At 51.5% G+C, this 16,142-nt stretch overlaps 2 protein-coding genes across 2 annotated transcripts; one reads left to right on the plus strand and one right to left on the minus strand.

Moving 5' to 3' along the window:
• Window positions 1-2: 2 nt before the first annotated feature.
• On the minus strand, window positions 3-2,459 carry Sce (E3 ubiquitin-protein ligase Sce). The gene is made up of 5 exons (XM_003737865.2): window positions 2,231-2,459; window positions 1,129-1,506; window positions 878-1,024; window positions 571-710; window positions 3-462 (listed from the first exon to the last, which is right to left on the minus strand). Exons 1-5 carry the CDS (start codon window positions 2,306-2,308, stop codon window positions 195-197), a joined length of 1,011 nt encoding a protein of 336 aa, XP_003737913.1. The 5' UTR covers window positions 2,309-2,459; the 3' UTR covers window positions 3-194.
• A 391-nt stretch (window positions 2,460-2,850) lies between these two features.
• Window positions 2,851-4,854, plus strand: LOC100907488 (protein phosphatase 1 regulatory subunit 7). Its single transcript, XM_003737867.1, has 5 exons — window positions 2,851-2,979; window positions 3,369-3,620; window positions 3,750-4,175; window positions 4,260-4,346; window positions 4,473-4,854. The coding sequence occupies exons 2-5, from the start codon at window positions 3,369-3,371 to the stop codon at window positions 4,647-4,649; spliced, it is 942 nt and encodes a 313-aa protein (XP_003737915.1). The 5' UTR covers window positions 2,851-2,979; the 3' UTR covers window positions 4,650-4,854.
• Window positions 4,855-16,142: the final 11,288 nt, after the last annotated feature.

A 16,142-nucleotide genomic window follows, 5' to 3' on the forward strand; every position in this document is an offset into this window, starting at 1 on the left:
AGTTTATTGTAAATACGTTCAGATGTAGATGAAAAGAAGGGGGCTCGTATCATATCATGATGTGGGTCAAAAGACGAGTTTTCCTCTGCTCCGCGACGCCGGAACTGTTTCAATACTTTATATACAGAGTTCCGAGCTCGACGGGCGATGGTGATCGCTTTTCCTCCGGTTCCGGCCGTTTAGCCACGCAACAATTATTTCGGATCGTCTTCCCGAACTCTCTTCGCGACGTAGAACAATTCCAGGGGTCGATTTTGTTTCCAATATTTGTCGTTAATCTGCTCCAATGTGATGTTCCCCGGCAACGCAAGATAAGATTGCGGCCCGGTCGAAACATAGAGGGTATACGAAACCTTCTCCGAATCTGAGCTTTGACCCCGCTCGCTCCAATCGATATCGAATCGTGTTGCGAAGTATGCTGCGAGATGTTCAGCCGTTGCGTTCGCAGTTGTTTTCATATACCTTCGATTGAAACTTGGTATCAGTCGACGCGTTCCGAATTCAACAACAATTCAGGCAACCTGAGACCTCAACCCGGAGGTCCCCCATGAAGGGCTGGTCTTGACCTACCTGATCTGGCTATCCTGGGAAGCCTCATGCGGATGCGGTTTAGCGACAAGTTCGACCTCGTTGACAGTGACTACATTATCGGTCGACGACTCATCAGTATCGTCTGGTGCGACGGCACGGCCTTTCTTCCGGAGCGGCGGCTGGAATGACAGATGCTTTACGATCTCTCCGTGGTCACTTCATATCCGAAGGGAGGTCGGACGAATGGAGTCCCAGTTCGGACGGTCCATGATGCACTCTCGTCGATCCCGGGAATGATTCTCCGTTGCCGTGTGAATGCGACTATTCGATTACATTCGTAACTAACCTGTGGAGTAGAACTCCTGCTGCTCCCGTCACTGACAGAACCGTCGTTCTGATTCTGAGGACTGTTTGCGGCCTGCGACGTTTGCGATGAAGCTGAGGGTTCGTCACCCTCACCGAGCCGTTCCCCCGTCGGTCGTTTCCGATTGGTCTTCAAACGAATGGAATTAATTAGCAGGAAATCAGGATTGATGTACCCTCCCGGATACCTCGGAATCCGGCCATGTACAGAAAAATTCCGGGGGAAATACGTACCATTTTTCTGCTGAGTGCTTGAGCCTTGAGACCTTCTTCGATGGACGAGGCGAAGGCTTGCCCGCAGGTTTTGTTGAGTTTGGCGAGAACTCGCTCTTGATAGTGCTCGTATTCATCCCGAGATGGATAGATTTTCGCTATAAGAGCATCAAAGTTCGGGTCAGCTCTCAGGCTCCGCTTCGATACGAGCTTCTTTCGGCAGGTCGGGCACTCCTTGTTCCCGGAACGAAGGGCGGTGATGATACAGTCCTGACAGAACCGGTGGAGACACTCCTTGGTGGTCATGGTGGTTTTGAGTATGTCCAAGCAGATTGGACACATCAGCTCTGAATGTAACGACCTCTGCGAGACCGCGATTTCGGTCGAGTCTGTGCAGACCTAGAGGGCGAAGAATCGGATTAGTATGGCGAGGAAATCGATCATGAATGTAAGACGATGGAGGAGTTCGTGTGATCGTCTGCCGGTATTCGTCAGTCGTCTTCTCATTCGCTAGTCGGCGCAGATGTGAGCTCCGAACGTGTTGCGGGGAATCAGACGCTCGTCGCCCCATTCCCGGGATGAGTTCCCTGGGCACCACAATACGCAGAGGAACCTAGTCCCGGAAATCCACGTGTTAGGATAAGCGAGCCCGCTGGTGAGCCCGTCATCGGTTGCGAGGATAGGCCCCCGGGTATTGACGCATGCAGGCGACCGAATCGAGAATCCGCCATGTCTTCCCAACACAGAAAGTGGCTCCGCGCAATATTTCGTCCCGAGTCTGCGACCGCCATCCCCCGTGAGGGCGCCATCCCATCAAGCACTGACAACGAGCCGCATCGTGAACGCTCAGGATTCCCGGATTCCTCTCGAGCTCAAGAGCCGACACAAATCGAAAACCCGCACAAGAACTCGTCAATCTCGCCTGAGAACGGACACCGCACGTCCAATTGGGAAGCATTCCACCGCACGTTCCCAAGCCCGATGGGATAGAATCCCGATCAGAAAACCAAGCGCCGGCTTACTTGGGGTTCGAACGGGCTCGGAAACTTTCCCCACGGCGGGGCAAAATCAAATCGCGGAGCACAATCAATTGCCCTACCAAAGCAAGTACGGAAATCATTACCTCTTGTGGGGTTCTGTTCATCTCATACAGGGACAGATCCCAAGTTCTTGCGGCTCCTAAGGGATCCATTGCTGTCATTCTAGTTAGTGGACTCGTCGTCCGCACAGCAGAAGCGAAGGTCCTGCTAATTTGATATGCACATAGAAACCAACATGAAACGCTCAGAAACGAAAGAAGTCGATCGGCAGGCAGAACTGTGTGAAAGTTGTGTCTTTCTTCGCTTCGGTGTTGTTGTCTGCGTCTGTGTTGTGTTTTGCCGCCGCCGCAGCCGGCACCGTATGAACCCTCTCCCTTCGTGGCAGAGAAAACACAGCCGGAGATGGATGCTTTGCTGAAAGGTGCAACACGCCACCGGAGAGAGCGCTCTGAGGTAGCGGGAATTTTCGAATGGAAAGGGCTGGAGTCCGAGTCGAGAGTCAGGCGGGTAAGCCCGGTCTAATCAGAGACCTACTCGATCAGCTTCCATCTTCACTGATCGGAGGAAATCCGGAGGGGCTTCCACAGCGACTCCTAGCTCTCCGCCCATCAGCGAATAGAGCCGGGAAATCGTCTGCCGCTGCGTTCCGCCAGGAGAAGGGCGAAATGATCATCATCGAGCCATAAGTTCGTCTGCGCCTGTCAAGTAATTTTCGCCCAGGGTTGAGGGTGCCATAGCGTTTCTTCAATCGACCTCTCCAGAGTTTCGAACAATCCCACAGCCAATCGGCTCTGGCTGAGTTCAAGCAGGAACAACCTTCAGTCCAAAAGAGGTAAGTTCTCAGGTCTCGATGAGCTCTGCGAACGTCTGGGAGGCTGGGAGTCTTGAAGTCTGGGTTCCCGGAGACTCGCCGATGGAAGTGATGTTCTCCAGTTCGCGCTGCCCTCTTTCAACGAGTCACGAATTCCTCTTCCGGGTCTGGTGTCTCAAGGCAATCGTAACCTAATATCGAAGAGTCGGAGCTCGAGTCAATCGATAATCATCAACCTGATTGCACTAACCCAAAGAGGAAGATGAAGTGCCTCATCCCGGTAGCTCGCCTCGGAATCGAAATCCCATTTTATAAGAGGAATTTAATTCTAGATTCGAGATGATGAGCATGGCCGGAGGATGACGGCATTTACTTCCAGAGATTTCCGAGCTTAAAGTCGATAATTGCAGATGGATGTTACACCTAGAGCAGGAGCTGCTCCATCGGCGGGGACGGGCGATGGTGATGAAGCTGTTGAAGAAATCATCATAGATCCCTCTTCGGAAGAGGTTGACTTCAACCACAGTCGAATTACAGAGATCCAAGGATTGGAAGTCCTCCAGAATATTCGCGTCCTCGGTTTCAGGAACAACCTAATCAAGAAGATCGAGAACCTGAATTCCCTCACCACATTGGTCGAATTGGAATTGTATGACAATCAGGTACAATCGGAGAAGAGACTTGAGCTTATCAGATTGGCGGATCTTGGACGACTTCCCGATAGATCAGCCCTGCGGGAATTTCAGTCATGATTAAGAACGCTTTCCGCTCATGCCCATCATGCATTTCAGATAACCAAAATCGAGAACCTTGACTCTCTTGTGAACCTGGAAGTTTTGGATTTGTCCTTCAATCGTTTGAGCGTGATCGAAAATCTATCGTCGCTGCGAAAACTCAAAAAGTTGTACTTTGTGAACAATCGCATTTCGAAAATCGAGAATCTCGAGGCCTTGACTGATCTTCGGTTGCTCGAGCTGGGAGCCAACAGAATTCGTGTGATCGAGAACTTGGAAACATTGACTAATCTCACGGAGCTCTACGTTGGAAAGAACAAAATTTCAAAATTGCAAGGCCTCGAGAATCTCGTCAACTTGGAGACCTTGAGCGCTCAGAGCAATCGCTTGACGTGTATCGAGGGCCTCGATAATTGTCTGAAACTCAAGGGTCTCTACCTGTCGCACAACGGCATCGAAGAACTCCAGAATCTCCAGAACAACGTGAGTTGAAATAGTGTTCTGAAAAACAATTCGCGAGCGCTGACTTGAACTACGAGTTTGAAATATGGATTTTTCCGTCGGTAGAGAGATCTGCGAACACTGGATTGCGCAGCGAACAAGATCAAGAGGCTTACAGGTGTATCACATCTGAAAGAACTAACAGAGTTTTGGGTAAGCGGACTTGAGTTGGAATCTGCTCCGAAGATGTCTCGCACGGGAATGGAAAAACCAAGGGGGACTCGATGTAGGGTAGAGCGACGACCGGGAAAGCCTGACACATAAGTCTTCCTCTTTCAGTTCAATCACAACCTGATCGAAGACTGGCATGAGGTGGAGACCCTGAGCGAGTTCCCGAAGCTAGATACGGTCTACCTGGAGGGAAATCCCATCGCTCGAGATCCTAGTTATCGTCGGAAGATCATGCTGATTGCGCCTGTCGTCAACCAGATAGACGCTACGCTATGCCGATCATAAGCGCTCGACTGCTCCCCACGAAACTGCGTCGACATCACAAGCGCCATCGTGTAATTAATTTATTGTTCTATGTTTCCTCACGAGTAAGGAAGGCCAAAGCTGATAAGCGTGTCGGTGCGAATGTTCACACTGTCGTGTTGCATATCGATGTATTTGTCTACATGTGTTCAGCTCGCGGAATAAAAAAAACAGATTGTCTCCCAAATAAGACACTCGTCATCCCCTACACCTCTACAACTCTATACTATCGGCTAGTGTCTGTAACCAAGGATGGACATTGAGCTCCATGGCTCCTCACCATGATGAAAAACAGCTCGTATCCAAACCATACCGCAAATTTCTGTCCGAACGGCCAGCTGAGTGTCCACTGATGAGTGATGAGTAACCGAAGATGCTCTCCTCCACCGCGTGTCGCGGCTTGGGGAGCATTCCGTCCGAGACCGTGGAGTGAGGCTACGTCTTAACCCCAATTAGTCCAGAATTTCCATGATATTTTTCGTCTTCATTCTTATACAACAAACGACGGCTGCGTTGTTCCTCACACCATTCCCGGCTAAACACATGGAGCCTGCATACATTACTGCTTAGAGAGGAGCTTCACCTGTGACTGAGGGACTGTCAACTCTTCTCCATCACTCATCCTTCAAGATATTTCTCCTGTCATTAAGTGCATTCTCCTGTCGCTCAGCTGTCAGGTGTTCGGCTCTGCGTATTCGATAAGCTGCCGATTATTGCGCGTCCGAGGGCAGCACGTCGAGCTCAAACTTCCCAGTTTTGACAGTTGGGACTTTCTGACGACGAGCCCAGGAAACACTGACACCGACTTCTATCCCGGAGTCGCCCGAAGAGGTCGTAAGTCACTAGTAATGGCCAACGATGCGCATGGGAAACTGCGGATCGGAGAGATGTTCGTCAACTAATTAACTCTTCCCACCATGAAGCTCATCGGACGAAGCGACGAGTCCTCTCGAACAGCCCTTCCCAAGAAACAGGCTCCGTCGACCCTTCCAGCGACCCGAATTCCTCCGCGCCCCCCTCGCGCGGAGCAATGCTCAGCAGCCTTCATGGGAGCATGATTCAAACCATCCCATACCGCCCGCTTATGCTGCGTGGCGCTCCATGGGCAACTCTCACGCAGAAGATCATCCGCAAATGATCACAGCTCGGAATTTTATTCTCTGTATACTTCGGCTTGCTAGTGTATCGACGTGCACGAGGCTTGGTCTCGAGGTGCGTGGGTCCGGAGGGGTCCCAATGAGCAGCTGTTAATTTGAAACCGCGAATTCCGGCTGGCCACAAGGTTTGAGCTTCCCTCACGGGAAGCTCAACGGCAGCCTAAGATCCGACCGGCGTTTTTCGGAGTGTGCAGTCAACTTCATACCCTAGACACGAGACCCGCCAAGCGTCGAAGCTGCCGATCGGCGCTATTGGAGTCATTGACTCTCGACCGGGGTGCGAGCGCCCTCAGGAGTGAAGGGAGGAGTCCAGATGAGCATGAAGAGAACGCGTCGGTTCGCCCGCTCCGGAATCTGATTCTGTGACATTGACCGGTAGAATCATCCTTTGGACCCGAAAATTCAGTTTGAATATCACTCATAGTGGCGCACACATTCCTCCCCGCCGATTGGGTCCGTCTGATAGGGCGCTTAGGGGAGCTCAGATTATTCTTCGTTCACGATGGGTGGGAGGCCTTGGTCTGAGGGGGAGGATTCATGCCCCGCGAACTCCGACGGTCAAACACGGCCCGAGTCCAGACGGTGCATCTCGATATCAGTTGTGAGTGTCCCTCCCCCAGAGGCAACGTTGTCAGAGATGTTGTCTCAACAACTGTTCGTGAAGCGAAGATCCGTGTGTCCAGCCTTTAATCCGATTGAAGCGAACGGGAGTCCGGACAAAGTAGGAGAACTGTGGCGATGGGGAATCGCATCCCCGTCGCTCCGAGAAAACAACAACAACAACTCGATGAGGCTTGAAGAATGAGAATGTCGTTGCCAGACGGCATCCGAATCTTCAAGTGCTCAGCAGTCAGTCAATCCGTCGTCGGCCGGTCAAGCAAGCGTCGGTCGGTCTTCCGGACGGACGGACGACGGGCGGTAGAGTCCATGCTCTGAATCTGAGCACTCACTCAGTCGACAACGGTGCAGCAAACAACGGATGATTGGGATAACGACCCGGAGCGATGGGAGCGCATCGGGAACGGAGGGGCCGATGAAAGCAAACACACATCGTCGGCTCAATTCAGTAGAGCATGCCTCGACTTAAGGCTCGATCGAAACTCTCAGAGCTAACCTGCTGAGGACGATCCACATCGCAACGCAATGATCCAAGCACCACGTGATGACGAGCGTTTCCCTAATACTGACGCTTTGTCCGTACGCGGAGTATTGTTCGTCGGTCGTCGGGGAATGCGGTCGAGTCTCGAGGATTGCGAACCGCGGCAGCTGAATAAAAAGTCGACCCGGGGTTATTCGGATGCACTGAGTGAGATATACTGGGAAGACTCATGAGAGCCGTGTCACACTTCTCGCGGAAAACGTTTGAGTTCCGGTTTGATATTTGGCGATAACGAAGCAGTAAACATCGAGGCCGCTGCCGTGGGGCAGTGACGACAGACTGGGGGAGTCGAGGGAAAAGAGACGTAATTGTAGAGTACACATCGCAGACATGGGAGCAAGTTTATTATATTATCAACAACGAGGCAGGACGCAGCGGAGTGGAGTGATGTTATGCGAGGGGAACGGAAGGGGAAATCTGGGGTTTAGCGGAACGAGGAACCAGAGGGGCCACAGAAGGGGCACGTTAACGAACCGTGCCCGAGGCCACAGTCTGGACCTGTGGAAGTCGCGAGGAGCCATTCAACACTCACTACATGGGAAAGTGTGTACCCACCAATTGGACAGATTTCTTGAAAACTTAAACGCTTCTCACTCGGCCACTCCTGTGCCGACGGGGTCAGTATCCCTCGTCGGCTTCGTAGCATTTTTCATCCACGTTGTTTTTGGAACCAGCTCAAAATCAGGTGATAACTCGATATTCGTTCGCGTTGCGCTGGATCAGATTATGGTCGCATGAACTATGACTCGATTTCTAAGTATATTTCAGAGTCCAAATGAGTCGAGACTAATTTGAGGGAATAGCGTTGGATTACGCTTGACGATGGCTAAGCTCTCGAATATCTTTGTCGATGAGAGAGACAGTGAATCAACATGGTTATGGTTATAAGTGGTCCCCGCATCTTGGGATTCACAGAAAGGATAAGGAGTCTCGTATTGCTATTATGAATGAGAAAAATTTATTGAACTAATTTCCAGACTCCAATTCATTTTACTATTGCTACCACGCAATTCCACAGTTGTAGCTCTAGGTGTGGCCCCTGGAATGAGAATAGAATTTTCAAGTAATGTTTATTTGTTTTTCTTTTTTGAGAGAGTAGGAAGATGCCTTATGTACACCCAGAAATGAGTCTGGGTAGTAAGAGACTCGCACTCACTGAAAACCTACGCTTCTCTATCTTTTTTCGTTCTCATCTATTGAGTCGTCTTGATGCAGGCCGATTATAGACATTTCGCGCATCTTGTTCTGCTTTCTTCGTCTTTTGATATGGCTCAAACAATTTCTAGCAAGGAAATCCGCAGAAGACGGGCTTGTGATAGTCGAAGTAGCTAATGTTGGTGGAGCATTCCAAACTTGTATAATCCCGGGCGAAGATCATATCCAAATATGTTTGTCCTCTTGTCGTAGCAATTGGCGGAATTGTCTTGAGTTCGAATCCATGTTCGGATTCGAGGAATTTTGACAAAGATATCTTCTTGGTCTCAGATTGAATATCATAATTGAAATCAGCACAAAGGATCATGGGATCTCGATTTGTTACACAATCTCGAGCCAACAATTTTGATTATAATTAAAAAATGCAGTAATATCTGTGAAAGAGCTTCCACAGGATATATATACTGCCGCGAGTTTTATCCACTCATCATTGATGAGGATTCTCGCAAGACATGTGTCTCCGCATTGAGAATCTATGAGATCAGGTTGGGCGAAGAATTTTGAAGTACATTTCCCGTGAGTCGCGACACCTCCGGTTTCAGACCATGTTTTAGTTTCGACTATGACTGAACTAGCAGTCTATGCCTCTTTCAATTTAAGCGTGGTAATCGCGGCGCGAGAGTCCGAAGACTGCAGCCAGGGAGACTTCGGCACAACGGGTGAGCCCCCGGACGAAAATCAGCCCAATCTTTTTTGGGTAGCCACGGCGAGCCAAGCCACACAACAACGAGCCACCGTGATTATTGAATTACGATCCCAAAAAGGATTGCAAGCCAAATTCACGCTGGCAGATGTAGAATCGATCTCCCCACACGGTCCTCTTTGGAGCTAGGCGCCGCGCCGTATCCGCGGAGGCGACTACACGACTCGAAGCGCTGGGCCGACTGACCGAGATTGGGGTTTAATGTTGTTTATCGGATTGAAAAAGATGGATTCCAGGGCGAGAAAACTCGAAAAAGAGATGGAGCCATCAAGCCGAGCTCCCCACACCCGGGTGCTGCTTCGCCTTCTATTAGACATTCGGTCGTTTTGGGCGAACTATGCCTCACCGCTCGCGGCGACCCTCGGCGCTGCGAGAGATGAGGACATAGTCAAGTCGTGTAGGCTGGCAGAAATGACGAGTGGGAAATGATTCTCGTTGATCAAAGAGGAGCTGCTTGATGTTGCCCTTGGGACCATCGAGAATGTGGTTGATATGTCCGCTCGAGGGAGAACTCTCATAGATAGCAGTTGTTAGCATGCAAGAAGAGTCAGGAAGTCTGCGCAACATCATTGTCACTCATTCTGCTGGCATTAGCAGCCATCCTCACATGAACGAGGTGAATGACGATAAGCTCTAAGTGCTCATCCATCGATACCTCGTTGTCTGAGGGACGACCACCCACTTCCTTGGTATTATGGTCTCAACCCGCGAAGCAGCGGCACTCGGGGAGGGAGGGATACGTTGCGTAGAGGTGAGAGAAGGGAATTTACTCGAAATAATCAGAAGAAAAATCATCTTTGGAATGGAGAAGATGGACGAATTCGATTTGACGGGTCAGATCGAGTCATTCGTCCACGGCTTGCGGAATTTTCGGAGCTCGCAGCGGAGTAGCTGACATTGAGTCCGGAGTTGCCGAGTCAGCTGATTCGTCCAAGGAAGAGCACCCTGCAAAATCAGAGAACTCATAGAATATAGCGACCCGGGATATGAGGAGTCTTGACAGAAGGATCACGGCAGAAAACTCACGGTCGGTTCCGTATCCGCTCGAGTGTGCTGACGACTCCGATTCCGGAGTATCTTTCGTCAATCCGCTTATCGGGGTGCTTCGTTCTGCGACGTAACTCATGGATCCAGTCTCGGAGGGAGATTCGGTCTGGGGCGCGCTGAATTCCTTCCGAGGATTGAGTCGAAGCAGGAATTCTCTAGCAGTCGGCACGGAGGCACCTTTCCTCACCTGCTCGCACGCTAGACATGGCTCCCAAGCGACGAACTGTCTCGGCATTTGGAGGAATCGCATATCTGGGACTGATTCCCTCGTACCGATGCAATTATGCGCGGCCAAGGGGAGGCCGCAATCGAGTATCGCAGGGTCGCTGGAAGAGAACTTCGCGTAATGGCTCGCTCGGGTGGTGAAAGGATTGAACGGAAATGATTTTCTCCACCGGCGTAAGAGAGTCAGACCTTGAGACCGCTTCATCGTGCGCTCTGAAAGCCTCAGAGTGTATCTTCGGAACGCCGTGATGAGGAAAATCCCTCCTCGGTGGATGCGGGGGGGCGAAGCAACAACATGAAGTCGGAAACTTGAACTGATCGATAGAGCATCTCCGATCATTGAAGGATGGACAACGGATCTCGCGATGATCGTGGGGACAGTTGGTCGCTGAAAATCGTATCTGACTCTCGTCACGAATAGCCGAGGAATGACTATATGGTACTTGATCGCAGCTAATCGGACTCAGATTCCTGATGACGCCGTATCCGGGGAACCCGGGCGGAGCCATGCTGTGCGGCTTACGTGGAAAGTGGTCTCTTGGCTCCCGCTCCTCGAGCAAATCTTCTCGGCGATTCCTGCGGCGTTTAACGGGTAGGACCGGCGAGCTATGAATCCCGTATTTGTTGCTCATCCTGTTCATGACCAGCAAGGCTGACTCTGCTTCGCGATGATTGCTGAACTCGACGAAGACGAGAGCGCCCCACTGTGATTCTTGCAGATCCATGTTCTTCAAAAGGAACTTCTGCACGTTCGTACACACCATGTCGGGAACGTTCCGTAAACCGCATGCCACGCAGAGTCCGTGACGCAAAATGTAAACGCCCCGAACTTGGCCAAAGAGTTTGAAGATGTCGAAAATCTGGCCCTTCGACACCGATAGATCCTCCAGAACCTGTACGATGGTGCACGAGGCCCAAGTGTCGTCGTAGTCCGGGAAGGGGATCTTTCGACGGACCTTGGGACGGGTTAGAGGTGTGTCAGAAATATCCAACAAGGTCGTCGAGATTTCCAATCGGTTCAGGATCGAATTCCAAGGAATCACCTTGCTCCCGTCTGCACTCAAGACTAGGAATTCGGATTCCCCGATGGCATCCCGTAGAATTCCAGTTTCCGTGTGAGATCCGGTCAGAGTTTTCAACTTGCCGTAGGTAGCCAAGAATGTGAGTGGTATCCAACCACCAGATTTCCTCGCAAGCTTCATGAGCAGTTCGTCCCGCAAAGCCGCCTGGAATACGAGCATGAGACGAGACGGGACGAAAAAGCGAGCCCCAGAATCTTCGAGGGATTCCATACCTTGTCCGAGAGATAATGCTCCAGAAGCGATCGAGTCTGCTCTACTTTGTCGGCCGGAACCGAATCACAACCTCTGCGGCGGGCATCATGCTGTGAAAATTCGGACACTCTAGTAGTGCATTCCGGGCGAGACGTAGTCTACGAGAGCCTTTTGACCCGGTAGATGATAGTCACCTCTATCAGCTCATCACCAACATTTCCTCCCACCGACTTCTCGCTCGATTCGAGCCGGGGGACACGAGCGCCTACCTCGGTGTTGTTCGCAGAGCCCTTAGAAGGTCCAACAGCTTGGATTGCTGGATCCAACTCGTTGAGATTGAGGATTTCTGTTTTGCCGGTCCGGATCCACTCAATTTCAACAAAGTCGTCGGGATCGTCTCTAAAGCGCACGGAGATACTTTTGATATTAAACGAGGAATCTCGGACGAATTCAAGTTCGAAGCGAATCCTGAATATCTCACACGGTGTCCGAGGTTTGTTTAGCGTTATTCTTCAGAATGCCTCGTTGAGGGGGCTCGGATGAGCTCGCGACGGGCGTACTGAATCTGTGGAGCGACTTCATTCTATGTATCGTCGAGGAGATAAACTTCCAAACATGAGTGAGATCGGCTTACAATTTAGTAGGAGGGAACCATGGAGCCTCGGACGCTCCCCGCTCGAACTTAACGCACGGTCGTTTGTCATTGGCGGGCCTTGAATGAATTATCAAGGGGCAAGGATTCACCGGAAAATTCCGAGTCTAGAGCGACAAGTCAGAAGAAAAGTTGTCCTAACTTTACCTTCCCCCGCAAGCTGAAGAGCATCTTTGAGGATCTCCCGAAGGCATGTTCGAGAAGGATGATTCCGCCTCCGACGCTCTCCGTACAGCTCACTTCTCGTGATGGAAGGTATTATGCCTCACTGGTGTGCTACTCATTGCGTGAAGAAGAACAATGTCGCACCTTCCCGGAATATTTAAAAAAAGGAGAGTCTCACCTGCGATCTGCGGTAAACTAGATCCTGTTCATGCTCGCAATTCAGCGTGCGCCAATACCATGTTCCCATTTTGACTCAAATTCAAAAAATTCAAATCCGTGCTAAATTCGAATCAGGAATTCAGAAAACCATCGAATCAGACAATGCCTGCCCTTCTCAGACAATGCCAACGCCGAGGAACAGGTCCAAGCCATTCTCTTCTGAGCGGGTTAAATCCGCGAGGATCTCAAGTGGAGAAAGACCATTTTTTCCGCTGACGGTCTCAAATTGAAGGACAAAAAATCTCGCGCGCTCGCTTCACTAGTAGTGAGTGCTCTTGGGGGGCTGCTCCGCGCCCGCCGGCCGGCTGGCCGGCCTCGTTCTGCAGAAAATGAAGCGAGAGAAGAAGCCGACGACGACAACGGGAGATGTTGGCAAATGTAGCGTGCTAAGCGCATTAAGCAACTTAGCCGGCGAGCCAATGCTGCTGCTGCTGCGTTCACAGACTGAAGCCGCGCTTACTCACGAGACTTCTTGCCCGGAACGGGACTAGCTTCGATGAAACTTGAAATCCTCACTCCGATCTCCGCTTCGAAGGTCTACAACATTCGCATGAGGGAACGATTTGTGTTGAAATCCTCCAGTTCAGCATTGATAACCACCGGGGTCTAGGAAACCTTGAATCCCAGCCTTCGGTTTCCGAGGGTGAAGAAGCTCTCCCGAATGCTACGAGTGTGCGAGGATTCTTTTGGAAAATATATCTGCTGTCCCGTCTTTTACTGAGAGAAATTCGATGCTCGTGCTCATCCTGTCGATCCTTGTGCAGATACCGATGTCACCATCAAGCCAATCTTCCAATCACTGCCGGACCCCGCGTGTTAAAAGGTTCAAGCAAGATTTAGTCGCCGCTCCTAAGTGGATCTAACGACCCCTACCAGGCCGTGCAAAGGTGCAACGATTCGGCTAGCTTCGCTCTTCTCCCAAGTCTCGGTGGTATCTCGGAGCTTCTCGTCCCTGATCGGACCGGTACCCATCCGACAAGCGGATACTTCATTCACTCGCTCGCGACGTGATCGTGCAAGGTTCGAATATCCGAAAGCGCAAAATATCAGGCTCCAACCGCGCCACCCTTCGCAATTGTTCTCTGAGGACACTTAGCCGAATCATTTAGTATTTGGCGCCCGAGAAACGGCGTCTCTTAACGAGGCAGTCGTTGTAGGGGCGGGCGGGCGAGTGGGCTCCAGGCAGGACCGACAGGCAAGTGAGCAAGTACAGCAGCTGGTTGGCTGGGCACATAGAGAGCCAAGGGGAAGAACCAAGCGTCTCCAACTGCCATTACGGGGCACTATCATCTTGCTTCTGCAGCCTCCGTCGCCGCCGCACCCGTTCTGTTTTGTGAGCCTTGGCCCCGCCCAACTAGAGATAGATCTGCAAATGCCGTCGTTGTCACCGACCTTCTCCTCCTCCTCCCGGTGCTTCTGCCGCTGCCGCTTGTACTGATGTGCTAATGCTGTTAGAGATGGTCCGACATCGATCGGCCGTCATCACATCTCCGGCGCAGGACGGACACACGGACGAAATGGTGGACTGCGCTTGATTCCGAACGATCAATGGGATCGACAACGCTCGTATCACTGCGATTCTAGCAGAGGGGGAGGGCGAAACGCTTCCCTGGTTCTCATACGATAGTCTCCGGAGAACGCGAGATTGATCTATAGAAACAGGGGTGATCGTACCTACGACCGTATGGAGCAAAATTGCTCCGGAATTGCAGAGAATCAGAGGAGCTCAAGCCAAATCAGGGAGAATACCCGTTCTCGCGAATGAGGAATGATACGCTGAACTGTTGGCAGCATCGACCTTCGGAGTGACTGGGCGAGCCACAAAGTCCCTTCCTACCCCGACATGTCTCCCGCCTAAGCCGGTGCACGAGAGCATCACCTCCTCGCGTCGAGGAGAATTTCGTTTGCGGTCACTTCCCGAAGTGGTTCGTTTTTGCTATAGGAAGACGGGGAGTATCCATTTCCATCCGGTGTCTCCATTTGTGGATACGGTTCTCCACTTCCGTGGCCATGATTCGCGGGTGGAACTACAGAGATGTACATTTGAGCTCTGAGCAACTTGAACGAACACCATGCATGCCTCATGTGTCAACCTCTTTTACGCTGAGGCTTTTAGGTTTTCTCTTGACTCGCCTCTCCACGCTCCCCTGTGCCGGAGTGGGAAGTATCTCTGTTCTTGAATTTCACGCACATACATATTGGCTCCGCTCGGGCTCGATGCTGTCGTCGCGTCGAAACAACAAGGAGACCAAGAGTCGATATAAAAGTTGAGAAAAGACACCAGCTTCAAATGTTCGAGCGCGAAAGTGAATTCAGTGGACAGTGAATGAAGAATGGAGAAAGACTTTCAGCTCTCCTCATCCAGCGCAGCCCGCTTGCTTTTATGCAGCACCGTCGTCTACCGTCAAGCACTCGGCTCACCGCGCTTGTCTGAACGCTTGAAGGATGAACGTTCTCGAAACCGTGCGCCGATCTCCCGCTCCACGACTATCCGTAGTAACAGACGGGAGAATATGAAGAGTATGTTTCGATCTGACCGAACACGTTTCCCAGTCAAAGTGGTCTGTGTTTGACCGAATTCCTCTCCAGGGATATCAGATAGAAAAGGTGAGGGACAAGGTCGCGCGGCGTTTCCCAGGAGGGAATGATGTGCTCCCGACGCAGCCGAGTTTTTCAGGCTCGCAGGAAAACGACGTGGGATGGACGTTGCCTCCCTTGCGCATTTCCAGCCTTCCATGTGTGTATCATCGGCGGAAAATCATCGCTCTGGAATAAGACTAGCGGAAAAAGGAGGAAAGTCGGAGAATGGGAGATTCCGTCGGACGGAGCAGTTGGGCGGCTCATGGGAAGGGATGGAAGGTGAGACGACGCCCGGTTCCACCCAACCTGCCCCTCTGATTCGCCGGCTGTAGATTCTGATATTATGGATATCGGTTCTGGGGAAAACGCTTGCGCTGCGAAACGCAGCCGGTGGCTACTCACAGTCATTTAAGACATCCCTCGAGCTCCTCAAATCCCATCTAGATTTGGATCGCGAATCACGACCACGACCGATTATCCCAACGGGGAATCCCGCGAAACCCCCAGTCACGCGCTAGACTGTTTTCCGCGTGCCATGAATTTTCAATTATTACTTCGCAAAACCAAGTCGTGCAACCTTTCTCGTTTCCTGAGTGAACCTGATGACTTTGTAACGGGCGGAGCCTCCGAGACGCTACGTTCCTCTCCCACCGCCCAAGCCCAGATTCACGTCGAGCTCGACCTCGGGACGTGAGCGTACTGATCATCGCTTGGCTTACGTCTACTCGTGGCCACTGCTTGTCGCAAACGCCATTAATTTCGGTCTTTGTGTCACTCAATTAGGCCATTATATGGAGTGTTGGATCAGCGGCGCGCAGGCGCAGCCCCGCCTCCCCGTGGGTCCGCCCACCTTGCGAACGGAGTTCGTTTTCGTAAGCTGCGCGGGGAACACAGTAGTGCAAACAATCAGGAGACAAACCCTGCACGGCTCCTGAGCCGGTCGCGATCGGCATGCTGCTTGTTCACAAATCCATGTGCTTCTCCTGAAGAATCCTGACGTGCTTGAAGAGATTATCGGATCATCATTCGCTGCCATTGTGATCGAGTTCCGGAGCCAGCGAGCCTCCGTCGATGGTTGG

This window comes from Galendromus occidentalis, unplaced genomic scaffold (assembly GCF_000255335.2).
Source record: "Galendromus occidentalis unplaced genomic scaffold, Mocc_1.1 scf7180000075629, whole genome shotgun sequence".
NCBI lineage: Eukaryota > Metazoa > Arthropoda > Arachnida > Mesostigmata > Phytoseiidae > Galendromus > Galendromus occidentalis.